Source organism: Siniperca chuatsi, linkage group LG3 (assembly GCF_020085105.1).
Source record: "Siniperca chuatsi isolate FFG_IHB_CAS linkage group LG3, ASM2008510v1, whole genome shotgun sequence".
NCBI classification, from domain to species: domain Eukaryota; kingdom Metazoa; phylum Chordata; class Actinopteri; order Centrarchiformes; family Sinipercidae; genus Siniperca; species Siniperca chuatsi.
In genome coordinates, this window is record NC_058044.1 from 3,882,094 (window position 1) to 3,902,065 (window position 19,972).

The 19,972-nt window shown below is 41.3% G+C and overlaps 1 protein-coding gene across 1 annotated transcript in view; it reads left to right on the forward strand.

The window, feature by feature from the left end:
• Window positions 1-19,972, forward strand: part of slit1b (slit homolog 1b (Drosophila)) — a 73,497-nt gene that overhangs the window by 31,409 nt on the left and 22,116 nt on the right. Inside the window, exons 5-22 of the mRNA XM_044190480.1 lie at window positions 4,262-4,333; window positions 4,593-4,664; window positions 5,241-5,312; window positions 5,642-5,805; window positions 5,888-6,035; window positions 8,989-9,060; window positions 11,773-11,844; window positions 12,444-12,515; window positions 13,126-13,269; window positions 13,386-13,549; window positions 14,874-14,897; window positions 15,841-15,985; window positions 16,993-17,067; window positions 17,564-17,707; window positions 18,272-18,415; window positions 18,527-18,693; window positions 18,984-19,122; window positions 19,884-19,952. Of these exons, the coding sequence (XP_044046415.1) occupies window positions 4,262-4,333; window positions 4,593-4,664; window positions 5,241-5,312; window positions 5,642-5,805; window positions 5,888-6,035; window positions 8,989-9,060; window positions 11,773-11,844; window positions 12,444-12,515; window positions 13,126-13,269; window positions 13,386-13,549; window positions 14,874-14,897; window positions 15,841-15,985; window positions 16,993-17,067; window positions 17,564-17,707; window positions 18,272-18,415; window positions 18,527-18,693; window positions 18,984-19,122; window positions 19,884-19,952 (1,959 nt within the window). The remainder of the gene's footprint in view (window positions 1-4,261; window positions 4,334-4,592; window positions 4,665-5,240; window positions 5,313-5,641; window positions 5,806-5,887; window positions 6,036-8,988; window positions 9,061-11,772; window positions 11,845-12,443; window positions 12,516-13,125; window positions 13,270-13,385; window positions 13,550-14,873; window positions 14,898-15,840; window positions 15,986-16,992; window positions 17,068-17,563; window positions 17,708-18,271; window positions 18,416-18,526; window positions 18,694-18,983; window positions 19,123-19,883; window positions 19,953-19,972) is intronic.

Genomic DNA, 19,972 nt, shown 5'->3' on the forward strand with positions numbered 1-19,972 from the left:
CACCTGGTTTGTGTGTGTCTTTTTTTCCCCCCACATTGTCTTACTTTGCCGTATTTCAGTTTTACTTTGGAAGGGAAATTACAGTACACTTACTCAGCTTATGCTCAAAGGAAAATTCTGGTGATGTTGCATATTTACATGTAAAGTACCTTTATCCTTGTGCATTTCCCAAAGTTGTTTATTATGGAGTTCCCCGGCTTCCCACGTATTAATGTCAAGTTGTTAATGGACGTGATGCGATGCGTGTTATTGTTATTGTGGGCTTGTTAGAGCCAATTAGGTCAGATGGCAGTGGTTCACGAGGTGATGCAAAATGACATGCTTTATCACTGTATGAAGCCTCAGAGAGCTCAAAACCTAAAGGGACACCAAGGAAGTTTAATATATGAATGGACACAGGTTTAGCTCACAGTTTAAGCTCTGCTTGGCCTTTTCTCTGCTTTGTCTAATTATCCCGATATTGTCAGCTTGACAGTACGATTTCCCTGTGGGTGCTCACAATCCCCCATGGGTGCCTGAGCTCCCGAGCACCCACAGAATCAGCGCCCATGAGTGCCTTCACAAACATCTGCAGAAATACAAGAATACACTTTATGAAATAAAGTAATAACGAAGGCAGTTCATTTGACGTGTGATGCTGTTGTTTAGACTTTCTACTGAAATGGTCGCAACGGCCGGCTGTCAGCCAAACAGACTGCTTTTATTTGTCAAGCTGGCTAATTTTTATGTGTGAACATTTATCTCTGCTACAATCACACAGATTTATTCTCCCTGCTGCCACCATGAGGGAAATTTGATATTTTGGATGAAATAACTTCATAGAGTAACGTCTATGTCTTTATTGTGTTGTCATCTCTTAAATGTTAACTAACCATTTCCCCGAGGAGAAAACCACTTGTATTAACACTGACTTTCTGAGACTTGATGGGTAATCCATCACAGTTAACATCTTATTTTACTTTTTCCAAAGCTACTGTATGTTCTTGTTCCACTAACCTGCTGATTCAGATTAAAACTGAAACTTTGAAAGCACGTTCTGAAAACCTTCCAGCCGTGTTTCCTGAAAAGACCGGGGTTCAAACTTTGAAACCACACACCGTCGTGTTGGCAGTAGTGTTTGTTGAGCTCAGTTTTTTTCTTTAATTGTATTGCAGATAAATAAATCATTTGTGACAAACAGAACTAAAATCCATTAACAGCACTGGTTTATTGCCGCTCATATCCATGAGTGGATATAAAGCTCACTGGGAGTAAAGGGAGAGGGACAGACAGACAAAAATAAGAGGTTAGTTTGATTCACTGGCCTTGAGCCCTCTCTGAAATGAAGCAGAAAAACTGTATGTACAACTGGACTTCATCTCTTTTCTTCTGTCTCTTTCTACCAAGCCTCCATTTTTCTCTCTGTCTCTGTCGCCATAACAATCCCTCTCTTCTGCTCCAACTCTTCTCATAATCTGGTCGATGGCTTATTTCTTCTCTCTCTCTTTCTGACTCTTATAATGTGCCTTACGTTTTCTCCTTCCCACCCATTTTTACTTCTCTTTATTTGCTAGTTTCCCTTTCTTTCCATCTTTTAATTCTACTCATCTCTAAAACCATACACTTTCACTGCTCATCTCATGAGTGTTGAGTGGTCAGAGTGTTTCCAGGCCAGGTGGGATATATAATCCGTTCTCTGTGTTCTGGGTCTGCTCTGGGGTCTCCCAATTGGTCGGGCACTGGGAGGAGTCTTGGTCCTGTACCACCTCACACACGTTCACTGTGTCTATCCATCAACTTGTCCTCCTTCTGTTCTGTCACTCTGTATATCCCTCATCACCTCCTTCACTGGTTGTTTCATGTCTCAGACACTGCTGAGCTTTATGCTTCAACAACACAGTGATACCTTTGCTTTTATCACAGACCTCAGACAGTGTCAAGTTTAGTTTAGTTTACTTTAGTTTTGTTTTGTCGGGCTGATGTATTTTATTTCAAGCTGTCGTGCTGCTATTAACCACTGACCTCTCTGTGATACTTCCTCTGGTTTGGCCACACATAGGAGACCTCTGGTTTACCGCTGAACCTTTGACAGAAACAGAGCTGTAACTAACAGAAACCTGAGTGCACAGACTGGCTATAGAGACAGACTGACGCATGCTGTCTATACTCATGGTAGCCACCTTAAAAGACTGTGATGCTCAATACAAACAGAAAATAAAATTGTTGGGTGGATCAAAAATGGAGAGAAACTTGCTATTCCTGGATCCCTCAAAATGAAACATGTTGCACAACTCTTCTCTAATATACTATGCTTTATTCCCCAAAGTAGATCTTGTATGACCCTAAACATCAGCGTGTTGTATGACAAGGGTCACCAGCTTCTTAGATCTTTACCACAAGTGGGGCAAATAAAGTAAAGTTTGTTCTGAGGGTGGCGCCAGAAGAAAGGCCATAACCTTCCCTAAATCAAAGGGTTTATCCTCTGTACGGTGGCCATTTAAGGACATCTCAGCTTGTTAGGCTCAGCTCTACAGTGTCAGTCTTGACTCAACTTTTAATAGCTGTACTTAGGCTCAGCTGTGCTTTAAGCTGAATGCTAACATTACCAAGCTAACGTAGAAAAGGTTTCAGTCGTAGTCATCTGGACACTGTTTTCAGAATCCAGACGTTTCGGCTCCCATCCGGAAGTCATTCTCAGTTACCAAGCTAACATACTGTACTTACAGTTAGTATGTTAATATCCAAATTAATGACTGTGGGATGTTAACACGCTGATGTTTAGCATGTTATCATGTGCCATTTAGCATATCAGCACCATCCTCCAGCCAAACTTGACATTTTTGTCTGGTAAGGCTCTAAAAATATCAAAATGACTGGTGTTGTGTCCAACAGCATTGTATTGTGGAGTGAAGTGTAGTATAGTGTTAATAAATGCAATAACAGCATTTCCAAAAGTACGATATCATCGCATCACCCATCGATAGTAACGCAATATCTTTTGCAATGGAAACAGACAGATGCTACTTTACTGGTTTGCTAGTTTCTTGAGAAAACCGTAATTCTCAATAAAAAACTAAAGGCTCGGATTCAGTGTTACATTCTGTTGTGTGAATTTAATCTGCTTTCACAAAGAGGTTGTTTCGAGGCTGTATGTGAAACAGTACATATATTATATCAGCAGTGTAGGTCTCAGTAAGTGGGTGTTTCCTCTGCTGCCAGGCTTTCTGGTTTGACCCAGACGTTAATGGAGTGTGTCTGAGGTCCTCCAGGGCAGCCCGAGATGATGTACATCCTCTTCTGTGGTCTATCTGACACACACACACACACACACACACACACACACACACACACACACACACACACACACACACACACACACACAATTTTATCGCTATAGTTTAGCTTTTATCAGTTTGGTTCTGTTGTTGTTGTTGTCATTCATCTGTCCTTTCCAACACAGTTTATTTGTAGCGTTGTATCTCTCTCCACTCTTCCTCCTTTTTGTCTGAAGTTAAGCCGGTCTGTTGTAGCACGTGTGACCCTCTCTGGTCTCTGTAGCAATCTGGTTGCTGCATGTCCCCCAGATTCCTCCGGGCTGGAGGGAAGAACTACATTAAGATAAAGAGGAACCAGTGTTTAGATTGGTATGAAACCAGCTGGTAATGGTGCGGATCAGCCTGAAAGTTGCTAGACTGATAGCAGGTGAAGGCTGCAGGATGCCCCAGTGTTTTACCAGCACAGAGGCCGGAAACACTACTTGATATTAAGATCTAAAACTTCCCAATGTTGTAAATTCATATGCTTTTTAAATCTTTTGTCTGAAGTTTCTTTGTCAGACTATTTTTAAATGTTTATTTTCCTTTTCCTATAAATGTATCTGATTCCCAGTAAGTCATCTGGCTTCAACAGATGGAGAAGATATGGAGGCTTTCTTATATTCAGTGTGTTTTAATGGCATTAGCAATACAACAACACAATATTGCCAAAGCATCATTGAATAATCAGATTACTGGGAAAAAAATAGAATTCATAAGTAAGAAAAAAAAGAAAGCATGTATTTTGTCTTCCCTAAAGCTTGGCATTTGGGGTATGAGCGTTCTCTCTCTCTTCTCAAATTTCAAAATTCAAATAGGACAGACTGGTAGGACATGTGCTACCAAAGCAATGCAAGGATTGCTGTGTGTTAACATAAACTATTGGATTTACAAACATTAAAATCAGTTAACTGAGTAAAACCGGCATCTCTCAGCAGTTTCTCTCTCTCTGTTTCCTTGTTTTTCAGGGACCTGAGTGAAAATTTCATCCAGGCCATCCCGAGGAGGGCCTTCAGAGGAGCCACGGACCTCAAAAACCTGTGTGTGAAAGTATACACAAAGACACATGTGCATGCACACACACACACACAACTGTGAACATCACATACACAATCAATAGATTCATATCTATCTTCTGGTGTATATCCAGTTTGTATAGATAGATTCATTGAGATGCTCCCTTATGCTTGAACTTGTGTGAAAGGTGTTGTATAAAAAAGACTGATTTATGAATTGGTCGGCTCAACTGATTGATTAACTAAATATAGATCATTCTGGTGTTGTGTTCTTTTTTATCAGTCAGCTGGATAAAAACCATATCAGCTGTATAGAGGAGGGGGCGTTTAGAGCTCTGCGGTCTCTGGAAGTACTGTGAGTATTCTGAAAAATCCCTTTAAACCTAAAGTATTTCAGATACAGATCGTTTGGCATCTCTCTGGGGATTAGCACAATCAATTCCCACCTATGTGTTTTGGAGGGTATACGAAATTTTCTGCATCCTGGCAGACTTTGAATTGTTTGTTTTTGCCTTTTCACAACAGAATAATTATTTCATGATATCTTTCTAAATCATGTTTCTATTTTCTTCTTTCCTCTTCATTCCTTCCTTCTGCCATCCCATTTTTATTTCTTCTCTTTTTCTCTCACTTTCACTCACCATCAACTTCTCTACTCTCACTCACCATCATCCCCGTCACCATTTATTCCTATCTGCTCCTTTTTATCCCATCTCTCTCCTCCCCTATCTCCCATCTTCATCATGTCTCTCTTTCTGTCTCACCTCACCTGTTCTTCTCCTCCCTCGCTCTTCCTTTCTCCTTTCCTCTCTCCCATTTTTCTCCCACCGCTCACTGATCCCTCTGTCATTTTTCATTCTCTCTGCCTCCCTCTTTTTCCTCCCTCACTCTCTCTCTCCCATTGTCTCCATTTCACGTCTGTCTCCCCCAGCACCCTGAACAACAACAACATCAGTAGCATTCCAGTTTCCAGTTTCAACCACATGCCGAAGCTTCGCACCTTGTAAGTTCCTCACCTTCTTTCACGACATTACCCAGAATGCCACAGTGTTCACTATAGGAACACAGCCAGATACTAAATTATATTTGTATCTTATTTTTCCACCTCTTTCAATTTGTCCTTTTTCTATACCCATCCTTCTTCTCTCCTTCCATCCTTATTTCCTCCTTTATTCTTGTGTCCCATCTTTCCTCCCTCTTTCCCTTGCTCTCCCCTCTCCTCCTTCCTTCACTCCTCTCTCCTCGCTTTCCTTTCCTTTACCCACCTTCCACTTCTTCCCCTAATCTCCTCTCTCTGTCCTTTCCTCTTTCTCCTCCCCCCTTTTCTCCCAGTCGTCTCCACTCTAACTCTCTGCGTTGTGACTGTCACCTGGCCTGGTTGTCTCCATGGCTGCGGCAGCGGGCGGCTTTAGGCCTCTACACTCAGTGCAGCTCCCCTCCCACCCTGAGGGGCCTCAACCTCGCCGAGCTGCGCAAGAGCGACTTTGCCTGCTCAGGTACAGCAGCCCAGTGACACAACACACTCCGGTCTGAGTGTGGAAGATGGAGTTGAACTTGGTTTTTCTTGTTTGTTTGTAGGCCACGGCGGCAGTGCCTTCGTTCAGCCGTGCAGCCTGGCGTCCGGCTCCTGTCCTCCGATGTGTTCCTGCAGCAACAACATCGTGGACTGTAGAGGGAGGGGCCTCACTGCCATCCCTGCCCACCTCCCTGAGGCCATGACTGAGATGTAAGTATCCCAGAAGACATTTTTTTTTTACATTTACATTTCAAGTGAAACAACTTACAGTGAGTCTAACAGCAGAATGAGCTTTAAGACCTCCAGCACTTAAATGACAAGTGATGAAAAGGAAAGAATGGGCTGGGCATTATACTGGGATATACAAAAATCACTTTTGCAGCACTGTTGCATTTTTATGTTTATTATATGTAATATTTTATAATCATAACAACCCAGAATAAAATTTGAATCTCATATTGTCATTATATTTCTCAATATAGTAATTTTACTCTTATTATTTCTGTCTACTCTGCACACACAGCATCTATTGCATGTCTGTTTTTCTGTATTTGAGCCGAGGGTCTGAGGATAGAGGCTGTTGTATGCAGTACAGATTGCAGGAAAACTTAAATGTCATTGTCATGACTATTTTGTATTCAGATGAAGCAATAATAAAGAAGATGAATACAATTTTTAGTGAGAGGAAGATTATAAAATGTCTTCTTTGAAAAGTTACATATTTTTACATAGTAATGGTAAAATCTTTCTTATTTTTATAGCACCATTCTAGAGCACAAACAGAATACAATCCATCTGACACCCATATATCCTGGAAATGAATAAAAATACCATAAAATTATGTTTTGCCCATATGGCACACGCTGTTGTCACATCATTTTGATCTCATGTTATTCCAATTTGAGACTTCTGAATTATCGCCCATCCCCAATTATAATACACTGGAACAAGAGCATTGCAAAGTGCAGTGTTGCCTACAGTGTGCAAGTGTAATGGTACTTTACATTTCTTCTTCATGCTTTCCACTTACTTTTAATATACACAACATTAAAACCTGCTTTGACTGAACCCACACTGGGTTTTGGGATACTAATCTACACACTCTATATAAATCCTGCTGCAGACAGGGCAGTTTATCACGGCAGGTGGTTAGTTGGACAAATCGAATAACATGAACTTTATGTTTCAGCCGACTTTTAAACATTCGGATGTGTGAGGCAGCTTTAAAGGTTTGACGTGCTTGTCCCCACTGCAGCTTGGAGATAGAACTCTTATTTGCTGGCATAGATGGAAACCATTGTGAGGGCTCAGTGGTATCAGCAGACTTGCACAAGACTTGCAAAGACAAACCAGAACACACAGTAGATGGGATGTTGCCTCTTTGATAAAAGCTGCATGTATAGAACTCTCTGCCAACCACAGTTAGACTAATATACCTGATAGTCAGTTTCCACCTAAGAATTTTAGCCTCCCATTGTCCCAAAAATTCTTCTTTTTTCGGTGTAAAATTAGTAATATTGCCGATCTGCAGCATATTGGTAAAAAAAAAAATCAATATTGATTTTCTATCAATATTAGGGGAGTGCCACCTCATCTCAAAAGGTACTAAAAACCTGAATAATCTAAATGTTTTGCATGAAATGTCACAAAACAAAAGCATCACCCACATTTTTCTAAATTAAACCTTTTATATCTTACATTTCCTATAAGATATTAAGCATTTTTAGTTTCAGTTTGAATGAGAATCATGCTATAATAGTTGACAGGAAACCAGAGCTTTGAATTAATGTTGCATGTGGACAAATGTTTGAGTCGTTTGAATGGAAACTACAGACAGTCCTATTGATGGAAGGACCATCCAGCTGGCAGCTGTGCTGTGGTGCAACAACCTACAGGAGGCAAATTAATAATGTGTCTCTCTCTGTGTGTCTCTCTCTGTGTGTCTCTCTCTCTGTGTCTCTCTCTGTGTGTCTCTCTCTGTGTGTCTCTCTCTCGGTCTATCTCTCTGTGTCTCTCTCTCTGTGTCCCTCTCTGTGTGTCTCTCTCTGTGTGTCTCTCTCTCTGTGTCTCTCTCTGTGTGTCTCTCTCTGTGTCTCTCTCTGTGTGTGTCTCTCTCTGTGTCTCTCTCTGTGTGTCTCTCTCTGTGTCTCTCTCTGTGTGTCTCTCTCTCTGTGTCTCTCTCTCTGTCTCTCTCTCTGTGTCTCTCTCTCTGTGTCTCTCTCTGTGTCTCTCTCTGTGTGTCTCTCTCTCGGTCTATCTCTCTGTGTCTCTCTCTCTGTGTCCCTCTCTCTGTGTCCCTCTCTCTGTGTGTCTCTCTCTGTGTCTCTCTCTGCGTCTCTCTCTGTGTGTCTCTCTCTCGGTCTCTCTCTCGGTCTCTCTCTGTGTGTCTCTCTCTGTGTCTCTCTCTGTGTGTCTCTCTCTGTGTCTCTCTCTGTGTGTCTCTCTGTGTGTGTCTCTCTCTCGGTCTCTCTCTCTGTGTCTCTCTCTCTGTGTCCCTCTCTCTGTGTCCCTCTCTGTGTGTCTCTCTCTGTGTGTCTCTCTCTGTGTCTCTCTCTGTGTGTCTCTCTCTCTCGGTCTCTCTCTCGGTCTCTCTCTGTGTGTCTCTCTCTGTGTCTCTCTCTGTGTGTCTCTCTGTGTCTCTCTCTGTGTGTCTCTCTCTGTGTGTCTCTCTCTGTGTCTCTCTCTGTGTGTCTCTCTCTGTGTGTCTCTCTCTCTGTGTCTCTCTCTCTGTGTCTCTCTCTCTGTGTCTCTCTCTGTGTCTCTCTCTCTGTGTCTCTCTCTGTGTGTCTCTCTCTCGGTCTCTCTCTGTGTGTCTCTCTCTGTGTCTCTCTCTGTGTGTCTCTCTCTGTGTGTCTCTCTCTGTGTCTCTCTCTGTGTGTCTCTCTCTCTGTGTCTCTCTCTCTGTGTCCCTCTCTCTGTGTCCCTCTCTGTGTGTCTCTCTCTGTGTGTCTCTCTCTCGGTCTCTCTCTCGGTCTCTCTCTGTGTGTCTCTCTCTGTGTGTCTCTCTCTGTGTGTCTCTCTCTGTGTGTCTCTCTCTCGGTCTCTCTCTCTGTGTCTCTCTCTCGGTCTCTCTCTCTGTGTCTCTCTCTGTGTCTCTCTCTCGGTCTCTCTCTCTGTGTCTCTCTCTGTGTCTCTCTCGGTCTCTCTCTCGGTCTCTCTCCAGACGTTTGGAGCAGAATGGCATCAAGTCGGTTCCTCCGGGCGCCTTCACCTCCTACAAGAAGCTTCGCCGAATGTGAGTCCTCTAAAGACATACTAACTCAACGGAATACAATTTCATATATATGAGATAAATGCTCATAAACAACAGTTTAGGTTCAAGAAACATTTTGGATGAATGTCACTTATTTTCCCATCTTGGGCTATTTAATATAAGGCAGCAGTGACAGAACCCTTAGCCAGGTTAAGTAAACTGGGAGGAGATCCAGAACATACAGGAGGGTATACATCCCATCTGGCCTGGGAATGCTTCAGAAGAAGGAGCTGTGGAGAAGGACGTGTGGGCTACCTTGCCCAGCCTGCTTCAACCAGAAATAGGCGGAAAATGAGCGGATGCACGCATGGAAAAACAAACTATGAGAAGTCCTTAATTTAGAAATTCAGTAAGAAAGCCGATTTTGAATCCCAGTCCAGATTCTGTAGACCTAATTAGGCTCGTCCCTTGAGCTTAAAGTTAGTTTCTTTTTTGAGTTTTGTGATTAGAAGGCAAATCCAGATAATCTTGCATTTTCATAGGTTTAATGTTTTTGTAGAAGGTTTAATCAATAAATCGACTAATTGTTTCAGCTCTACTTGACAGCTGTTAATGTAACCTGCATTAGTGTACTTCAGTTTACATACTATAGTTGAGAAAAATTAAAAAAAGGTCCACCTCAGATGTTGATGACCATATCTTAAAAAGAAACCCAACAGATTTATGCTTGTGAACACCCTCGAATTAAAATTTAATTTTTGACATTAAGATGTATTTATTTAACACTTAAACCCAAAGTCTTTTTTTCTTTTTTTTCGCTCAAGAAGTTAAACATCAGCACTAAAATATTTCCTTTATCTTCTATGATGTGCAGTATAATTATGATTATTATGACTGAGATCAAGTGATTAAATACAATTTTTTCTTCTTAAGAAAAAGTTTGAAAGTCAGCTAAGCTAACACCATCTAGCCGGAGAAGCTGTGTTTTTATGGCTCCACCCCATGAGTTTCATCTCAACCAATGAGATTACATTATGTCTGCCTCCAGAGGGGCAATGCCTCTGGGAAAATGTTCATGTTTTAAACTCTGATCTGCCAAACGGATCGCTCTCTTCTTTCTCTGTCTCCACTGTTCACCGAGCTGTGGTTTTCCTGCTCGACATAACAAACAGCCTCAGTGGATTTTCAGCATGGAGGAGCGCTTGATTTATGTCAGTCTGCAAGCAGATTCAGTCCCCATCAGAGGAATTTTAAGGGTCTTGCATGGTGAATCAAGCGCATATTACTGTGATCTGGTGAATATGTTTTTTTAAAAAAAATGCATATTTCACCACAATAATAATGCTCATAGCTTTGTACCCTATTTGTATTTCTGTCTTCTTCTTTTATTTCCCTGTGGCTTTTGTCCTGTCCACTCTCACTGCTTCTTTCGTTCTCTTTTCCTTTGCCCGTTTCCATCCTCAGACATTCTCTCTCTCCATCTTTTTCTCTCTGTGGTTTTCCTTTTCCTCTCAATCTTATCCTTCTCCACCCCCTCGTCCTCTTACATCATCACTGCAAGACTGTCCCAAACCCTAAGAGGGGGGTTGATTACATTACCAGGCTGGTTTAAGTGGTTTGTCTTAAAATTTATTATGACAGTTGAGCAACTGACACATGGCAGCAGAACAAGGATTTTATAATCTGACATGTTGTGGTTTGGGCCAGACCAAATCAAAGATGTAAAAACTTACAGTTGGCCTGCAGAACAGCTCTCGCTCTCTTGGAGAGTTTGTGTCAAGCTCACTTACAGTCCAGTCATCTCATGAAGTGGGGTCTCTCTTTATAAATGATTTTTATTTGATTCGATTTGATTTGGGGATTAGAAAAATGAACAATAAAACCATTCATGTATTTTTCACCCCCAGAGAATAGCACATGGAAATGTTGCATAAAGAAAAAATGCATCGCTAAACACTTTCTCATAATAATAATAATAATAATAATACACGTTTTTTAAATGGCACTTTTGGCAAAATACAGTTTTAAACACACACAGATTTAAACAAAGCTATAAAACAATCAGATTCAAGTAAATAAATTGAAATAGTAAAATAATAAAAGAATCCCAAAGAGAGATGAAAACAGCCAGTCATAAGCTAAGACTGACAACAAAGTCTTGATCACGTTTGTGACTAACGAGTAGACGTCAAAGAACTGCGGGGAGCGAGGGGGAACATAGGGCTTTAACAGCTCAACAATACTAAGCAAAAGGCCCATTGAAACTTTAAAAGTTATTAATAACATTTTAAAATTCATTCTAAAAGCACTGGGAGGCCAGTATTGGCATACCAGGATTGTTTTTAGTCAAAGTTAAAACCCCAGCAGCAGGAAAGAGATTCTGTAGTAGACAAGACAGGAAATAATGAATTCATGAATAACAGTTTGCAGATTTTTTGCAGAGAGTAATGATTTAATCTTGGAGATGTTCCTGAGCTGTTAGAAATAAGAGGGAACTACTGATTTAATTTGTTTATTTAAGCTGTAATTGCAATCAAAGATAACACCGTGATTCCTGCTCTAATGGGTCACAGAACGGGATGGTGAAGTAGGCCGCAACCTTTGAAGATGGCCGTTGAAGTAGGACAACAGTCTTCGCCTTTACATCAAAACAAAGATGAAGCATATAGTAGTTCTTTAAAAGTTCAGAGAAAGTGTTTCTGGCTGCTGTGACTAAAGTCTGTGTGTGTATCTGTGTGTGCGTTTCATTCCCAGAGACCTGAGTAACAACCAGATATCTGAGATCGCTCCTGATGCTTTCCATGGCCTCCGAGCTCTCAACTCCCTGTGAGTAACACACACAGTGTCTCAGTGTGTGTGTGTGTGTGTGTGTGTGTGTGTGTGTGTGTGTGTGTGTGTGTGTGTGTGTGTGTGTGTGAACTGTTCGAGTGTTATGAGAGTGCCTGTACCAATATGTGTTTACATATGTCTGTATTATGCCTGTCTATACCTCCATTTGTTTGCACCGCATGCGTGTGTTTGTGCGTCTGTTGGTCTGAATAATTCAAAAGTGGCGCCTGCTCTCTGTAAACAGAGATTCCTTATGAAATATCAGGACTTACAAACAATCACAGCGGGTGGCCTGCGGGTCTGTGTGTATATGTGAGTATGTGTGTGTGTGTGCATATGCCTATATTGTGTGTGTCTGTACTCTGGCAGTAATGTGCTCTGTTCTGTTTGTGAATTGTGCGTGAATGTGTGGAAATATGTGCAGGGTTGTAGGGGAACGTGAAGCCACCTAAACCTTTTACCAATGGAATAAGAGTCTTACTGTTGTTTATGATGATGCACATTGATAATAAAACATCATAACTAGTAACTCGTAACATAAAATATATGAATACAGGGTCTTTTATGAAAAAAAAACTAACTATCTGTGTGTGCAGGGTTCTGTATGGTAATAAGATCACTGAGCTGCCCAGCGGAGTGTTTGATGGCCTGGCCTCTCTGGAGCTGCTGTAAGTCCAAACCGCAACATGCATATATTTGTCTGAAGTGACATTTACACTGACTGTGTTTTACACAAATTAATTTCAGTTGTCAAATGGCTTGAAGTGCCCATAATTTGTTAGAGTGTTGAATGGAAACTAATGTGTCTTGTTGCCAAGTCAAGCAGATGTAAATCTGTTTCTCATAACATGCTGTGATGCTACGTTTTTGATAACACTGCCATATCTCCTTATGTACCACACAATGCATTTTACATGCTGAAGCTTCAGTTCTAACAATTGTGTCAGGGCAAAGGAGGAAGCTTTCTCACTTCTCACGCAAATAGAGACACAGCTGCAGAACTTTAGAAACAGGACCTTGATTTAAAACCACCATGTGTCGAATTTGAAAATTTGCTATCTCAGTTAAAAAAAAACACTCTGGCAGACAGGTCGCTGTTCACAAGGTTTGGGAGTTTTGTTTGAAAGCGAGTCATGTCATCATGTAAATAGTCTGGTCATGTTTAATTGATTTTCTGAAGAGTTTTGTTTTTTTTCCAAGATTTAAATCTTGGAACCAGAACCGGGCTTGGGAGATGTCGTCAGGTTCTTTATGCTGATGTTCTCTTGTGTTTATCAGGTTGCTGAATGCCAATAAGATCCACTGCATCAGAGCCTCAGTGTTCAAAGATTTGGAGAACTTGGCTCTGCTGTCGCTGTATGACAACAAAATCCAGAGTCTGGCAAAAGGCACCTTCAGCTCACTGCACAGCATCCAGACACTGTAAACACACACACACACACACACACACACACACACACACTAGTTTGAGTTCAGTTCTGTTCCACTCCATTCAGTCTGATCTGACTGATATCCTGCCCCTTGTGATTTCCCATCAGCCACCTGGCCCAGAACCCCTTCGTGTGTGACTGTAATGTGAAGTGGCTGGCCGACTTCCTGCGTTCAAACCCCATAGAGACCAGCGGAGCGCGCTGCGCCAGCCCTCGTCGTCTCGCCAACAAACGCATCGCACAGATCAAGAGCAACAAGTTCCGCTGTTCCGGTCAGTGCCTGTGTGTGTGCGTGTGCGTGCGTGTGTGTGTGTGTGTGTGAGCGTGTATTATTCATGTTGTGCACGCAGTCACATTGTGGGGGCTCGCCTTCCTTTTGAGGACAAAATGCAAGTTCCCATAATGTAAATCATTGAATTTTAGGGTAAAGACTTGGTTTAAGGTTAGGGTAAGAGTTAGGGTACTTGTTCCAGAAAAAGCTGAACCAACAAAAACTTGTTGTCACACTTTCCTTTAAAAACATCTAAAACATCATAAATGTCGAATCAAGGTCAGACAAGGTGTATCAAATACAAGATTATTCCAGTTCCAGAGATCTGCGATTGGATACTGGTCATCCCCGTCTCAGACTTCACGGTGCTCCAACTACAAGTGTATGTTGTTTCTGGCTAAGATAAAATCAAACATATTTGAAGACTACCATAACGTTTCGTGAAGCTCACAACGAGGACGTGTTAGAATCACTCGAAGTAGACGACTCATGGACTCCATGCCAAGTCAAGAGTTTTTCTCTTAATTTGTTGTGTGTAGCAATAATAATATGTGTTTTATGTATTCTAAGAATAACAACATCATCAGTGAGTTGTTCATTCTGTATAATGCTTTTCTATTGTGGGGTGAAATCAACATTGCTGCCTCTAGGGGGCACTAGAGGGGGTTTATTCTTGTAAAATAAAGTGCAGGAAATGTTCACGTTCCAACAGCTCAATGTCAGTAACTTTTAGAATAAAAACATTGAACTCCCTTTTGCTGTTTTAGACCCAAGAACCGTTATTATTTGCAGATATTAAGTTCCCCTTTAAAAATCACAAAACAAAGCGTGTGAAGTCTGAGATACAAAGAGACTGAAAGAAAGAGTGTGTTTACGAGTTTTTGTGTGAAATTTTACAGTATTTATTAGAAAGTGCGACAGAGTGCATCACCGGCTGTAACCGGACGCCTGTAACTAAAGGTCCCGGCCGTTTCCTTCACCCACACCATGCCAGTGTGGGAAGCCAGCCTCTGGCCAGTGAAACCATGGCAGGCTCTCCGATCACCATATAAACTGCTCCACGCTGCTTTAGTCCACTGCCAGGCCTGGAAAGCTGCTCGCAGGCCGACACATCGCTTCCAAAAAACAGCAAAACATGGAGACAGATCGTTTCACGCTTTCTTTCATGTTTTAAAATGTTAAAGTGTACTGCTGCCAGTTTTATACAAGACCTCCTCCAGGCGTGTGTGTGTGTGTCTGTGTGTGTGTGGCTGTTTGTTTCTTTTGAAGATTTCAAACCTTTTGACTGACACGGTTTTGTTTCTCTTTTTTTTTTTTCATGACAGCCAAGGAGCAGTACCACATTCCAGGTGATTATGTGTGTGTGTTCTATTATATACTGGACTGTCAAGCCTACACTGTGCATGTCTGATCACTTAATTTAACCCAAACAGCTTGACAGGATTTAATAACATGAACTGGGACAGTACCAGAACAAGACCTGACTGCTTTTAAATCTGCAGTCTGGCTGTTTTCTCTCAGTGTTCGTGTTTAGAACTCAGTCAGCTCGTTATCTGATGGATTGTCAGGGACAATAAATGCCTTGCTCAAAAGGCAAGGCTGAAGAACCTGCACTCCTGTAACATTTCTCATTCACGCAACAGTGTTTTGTAATCCTAGTTATCTACTTTGGCCTATTAAACCTGGTTTTAACACAGGAGTTTTATTGTGTTTCTTTTGGGTCAGTTTTAGTTCATCTGAGTAGAAGTACGACCATTTCATTCCTGTTGTGTTTAAGTCGAAGGAACAATCTGTGATCCAAATGTAAACTAAAGATCACCCACTGCAAGAATTCAAAACACAGGATTGGAAGCTGTTATGAATTTCCAAGCTGACTGACACAGACTAACAACAGATAATGACAAAATCTGAGTTTCGGACGCTGCTTTACGTCATCCAGTGAGTGGTCAGTTCAGACTGGCCAGATACATTGTTAAAATCTTGTATGTATAAATACATTTCCATACAATCTCGAATGAATGTTGAAACTAATTTGTTCTGATACAGTAGTTTAGGAGAACGTTATGTTTCCAGAACAGCTTCCAATCTTTCCAATTAAAGTAATCTGAAGCAAAGAGAAAGATTTGTGTGTTGGTGTGTACATCCAATCAGGTGTGAGAAAGGTTCATATTGATATCTGATTGAAGGAATGACAAAGAAAGAATTGAGATTGTTGCCAGATTATCAGTTTGACCCACACGAATCCTTTCGTCTGTCCTCCCTGTGCGTTTCTGTGTGTGCGTGTGTGTCTAGGTACTGAGGACAAGCGTCTGAGCTATGAGTGCAACAGTAAGCCGGTGTGTCCTGCTAAGTGTCGCTGTGAGGCAAACGTGGTCGACTGCTCCAACCTCCGCCTCACCAAGTTCCCTGAACACCTGCCCTCCTCCACTGAAGAGCTGTGAGACATAAACACATACACCTGCACAGAACACATGTACAATCTAATTAGAATCCAGCTACTGATACCGGACGTTCGAGGCTGATACCAGTATCAGTGTTTAAAAATCTGATAGTCTGTCAGTATTTATGTGACAGAAATATCTACTGTATACTTTTTTTCTTCATAATTCTGAACATTAACATTTTTGGGAAACATCCCTCAAATTTGGTTATTAAAGAGAAGTGAAGATATGTCTGTGGCAGAATGGTTTACAGTAACAGTTACCTTCACTGGAAATTAAATTAATATTAAAATAACTATTAATACTATACTATCAATAAAGCAGATAAAACAAATATATTCAAAACTTTTTAAAGGTACAATATACATAAAACAGTGCTTGTAAATCCTTTATTAATGTAATTTACTGTACTGCAATTTATTTTTGCTTATCTGCTAACATACAGTATATGGTGATACTAATTAGGGCTGACTAATAATTATTTGCATTGTAAATCAATGTTTTTTTAAGTCTATAATGTAGGACAATACTAAAAAATACTAATCACAAGTTCCTAGAGCCCAAGGGGGCCCCTTTAAATTACTTGTTTGGTCAGACCAACAGTCCAAAATATTCAAATGACAATGCTATAAAACAAAGAAAATGCAAATCCTCACTTTTGAGAAGGTGGAACCAGAAAACGTTTGACATTTTTGCTTGATAAATGACGTCAACAATGAATCAATTAACTGATCAAAATGCATGCATTTTAGCATGGGCAGTCCCTGTGGGGACTCTGCAAGACACACTCATGATACACTCCAATGCGTGTACATACATACGAATACACACATGCAGTAGACAGGCACTTTATGGTTATCCATGTTGACGTGTGTGTATGGACTCCTACTGCATGGATGCACACCCAGTGGACAAACACACACACACACACTCCAAACAGACTCTTCTGCTAATGATGTTTTTGCTCCGTCCTCCACATGTCTGCTCTCTGTGATCGTCCCAGGCGTCTCAACAACAACGACCTCTCTGTGCTGGAGGCCACCGGAGCCTTCAAGGGCCTGTCGCAGCTCAAGAAAATGTAGGTCGCTCAGAAAACTTCAACAATGACGAGTACCCATTCAATCATCAAAAGAAACTTCCAAGATACTGTCTAGCCTTTGCCATGACCTTACGAGGGAAAAGAGGTTCAGACCAAACTACTCTGTAATTAGTGAATTTTCAAAAGTACCTGAGTACAGTACTTCAACATTTATAATGTTTTACGTGGAAAAATACATGGAAAGGGTACTCAAAACAGTAACAAGAGTACTAATTAATTAATATCACCACTGAAAGCATATCTCCCAAAACACTGACTGCTGACAATTGACCAGGTTAACTTCCGCCACATGAGCAGACAGTTTGCTTCAGCAGAAGAGACTCTTTTTTTGTGCTAAATGGTCATATTTAGCTGGATTGAGTGTATTGCCCTGATTATCTAAGAATGGAGGTTGTGATAAACAAGACAGTGTTTGTGAAAACCATAGACTGTAGAAAACATTTCTTATTTCGGGTTTTGTCTTCCTTCCTTCCAGAAACTTGAGCAACAACAAGATCTCAGAGATTGAGGACGGGGCGTTTGAAGGTGCCTCCTCGGTGGTGGAGCTTCACCTGACAGCCAATCACCTGGAGTCTGTGAAAGGGAGCATGTTTAGAGGCATGGAGGGACTACGTATGCTGTGAGTTCACTTCATGCTAATATTAATCATCGCAGAGAGTAACGTATGTAGCTCAATTAGACCGTTAAAGACCTTAGACAGATGTAAACACAGAGGTGGAGACAGGGGTTTAATGAGATGTAGGACTCCTGGCTGAAAGACAATGTTCAAGTCATATTCAAGTTTCTTGTCATTTACCCATATACAAGTATACATTTGATTTCATAGTGCAGGCATAACATGGACAACACAACAATACAGAAAAAACAATCAAACAATTGACTCGACATAATATCAGCAATATTAGACGATAGAAGAAAACTAGAATAAAGTACCTATAAAAGTGGACCTACCAACAAAATGAATGTGTATGGCTTATTCAGATTACTTAAAAAGTTCACAGTGACCAAATGTATCAGACCTAAATGGATTCATCCCCTCATCTAAAAGTTAATGGAATTCTTTGAGTGGTTGGCAGTCAAAGCATTTCAACAGTACAGTCTTAATCTAGTCAAATCTGAACGTGTGTGTGTGTGTGTGTGTGTGTGTGTGTGTGTGTGTGTGTGTGTGTGTGTGTGTGTGTAGGATGCTGAGGAACAACAAGATCAGCTGTATCCATAATGGCAGCTTCACAGGTCTGGCCAACGTCAGGCTGCTCTCCCTGTATGACAACCAGCTGAGCACCATCCTGCCCGGAGCCTTCGACACCCTGCCCAACCTCTCCACACTGTTAGAGACACACACACACACACACACACACACACACACACACACACACGGTCTCTGTTGTTTCTTTGTCATCCTCTTTGTCTCCTACACTACATCTCCTCTGTCCATCAGGAATCTTCTGGCCAATCCGTTTAACTGTGACTGCCGTCTGTCCTGGTTCGGGGCGTGGCTTCGGAGCCGACGAATCGTGACAGGGAATCCCCGCTGCCAGGGCCCCGCCTTCCTCCGAGAGATCCCACTGCAGGATGTAGCCGTACCTGACTTCCGCTGCGAGGATGGTACGATACATGCACTGAAATATAAACACAAATATGCAGTGATGGGAACGTAACAGTTCAAAACCCTAATTGATGTAACATGAATAGCCTCAGCCTGTAGAGGAGCATGCAGACAGAGGGGGAAAAGAAGATGCTAAATGTTAGAGTTGGAGTTCAGCAGCAATAGGATACCTTACAATGATTTTTGAGAACCACATCATGTAAAATATCATCTCTTGAAATCAACGTTTTATAACTGTGCGATGTAACTAAAGTAAGCTGAGCCCTCACCCTGCTGTCTGTCTGTTCAGGCTCTGTTCTGGAGGACAGCAGCTGTGCCCTGGGGGCGCAGTGTCCGAGTCAGTGTACCTGTATGGACACAGTGGTCCGCTGCAGCAACAAACACCTGCAGGCTTTGCCCAGAGGACTTCCTCGCAACGTCACTGAACTGTGAGTCCGGAAACACAATCACAGCAACCTTTTGTCTTAAATTATGTTTCACATCATCTTCAATCCTATTTGTGACAAAAATGAAAATGGCAGGTACTCTAGTCCCCTGCTTATTTAGACCTTACTTGCTCACTGCTCGGCTCTCCAGTGTAGTCCCAAAAGGTAGGCCAAAAATCAACCCTAAGAATAACCACAGCATGTTGGTTATATATCATCATCAAGAAAGAATAGAAGAAGGTCACAAATGTTCAATTCATTAAAATGTTAAAACTAAAAGATAGTATTCAGTAAGGCCTGAAGCCCTGAAATGTCTTGATGCTGAAATATCACAAAATGAAGCCATACATACATACATATACGGCCAGAGCAGATAAATTATGTACAGTAAAAGTTGTAATTATTAAACAGTAATTATCTTATCAGCAATCTTTATCTTCCCTAATTAAAAGGCTGTAATTATGGGTTTCTGAGATCGTTGGTACACAGTGTAAGACTGATGGATACATTTAAATTACATTTGTTTTTCTGCAGTAACCAGGAACTTTACGCAAATGAAGGTTTTCATGTCATAAGGTGTCACATGTCCATTTAATTTAATGCATTCAGTAAGAAAATCAGGAACCTCTTGACTTTGCGGAGACATGATTATGTGTGAATCTGTGATTTATTATTCAGGAATGATCTCAGAATTTCCCTGATTGAGGATGTGGATTATTATTCAGCAGAGATGCACAATAAATGTCTCTCGCTTGTCCTTTCAGGTATCTGGATGGTAACCAGTTCACCAGTGTTCCTAAGGAGTTAGTCACTTTCAAATACCTGCAGCTTGTGTAAGGGACACTCAACTAAA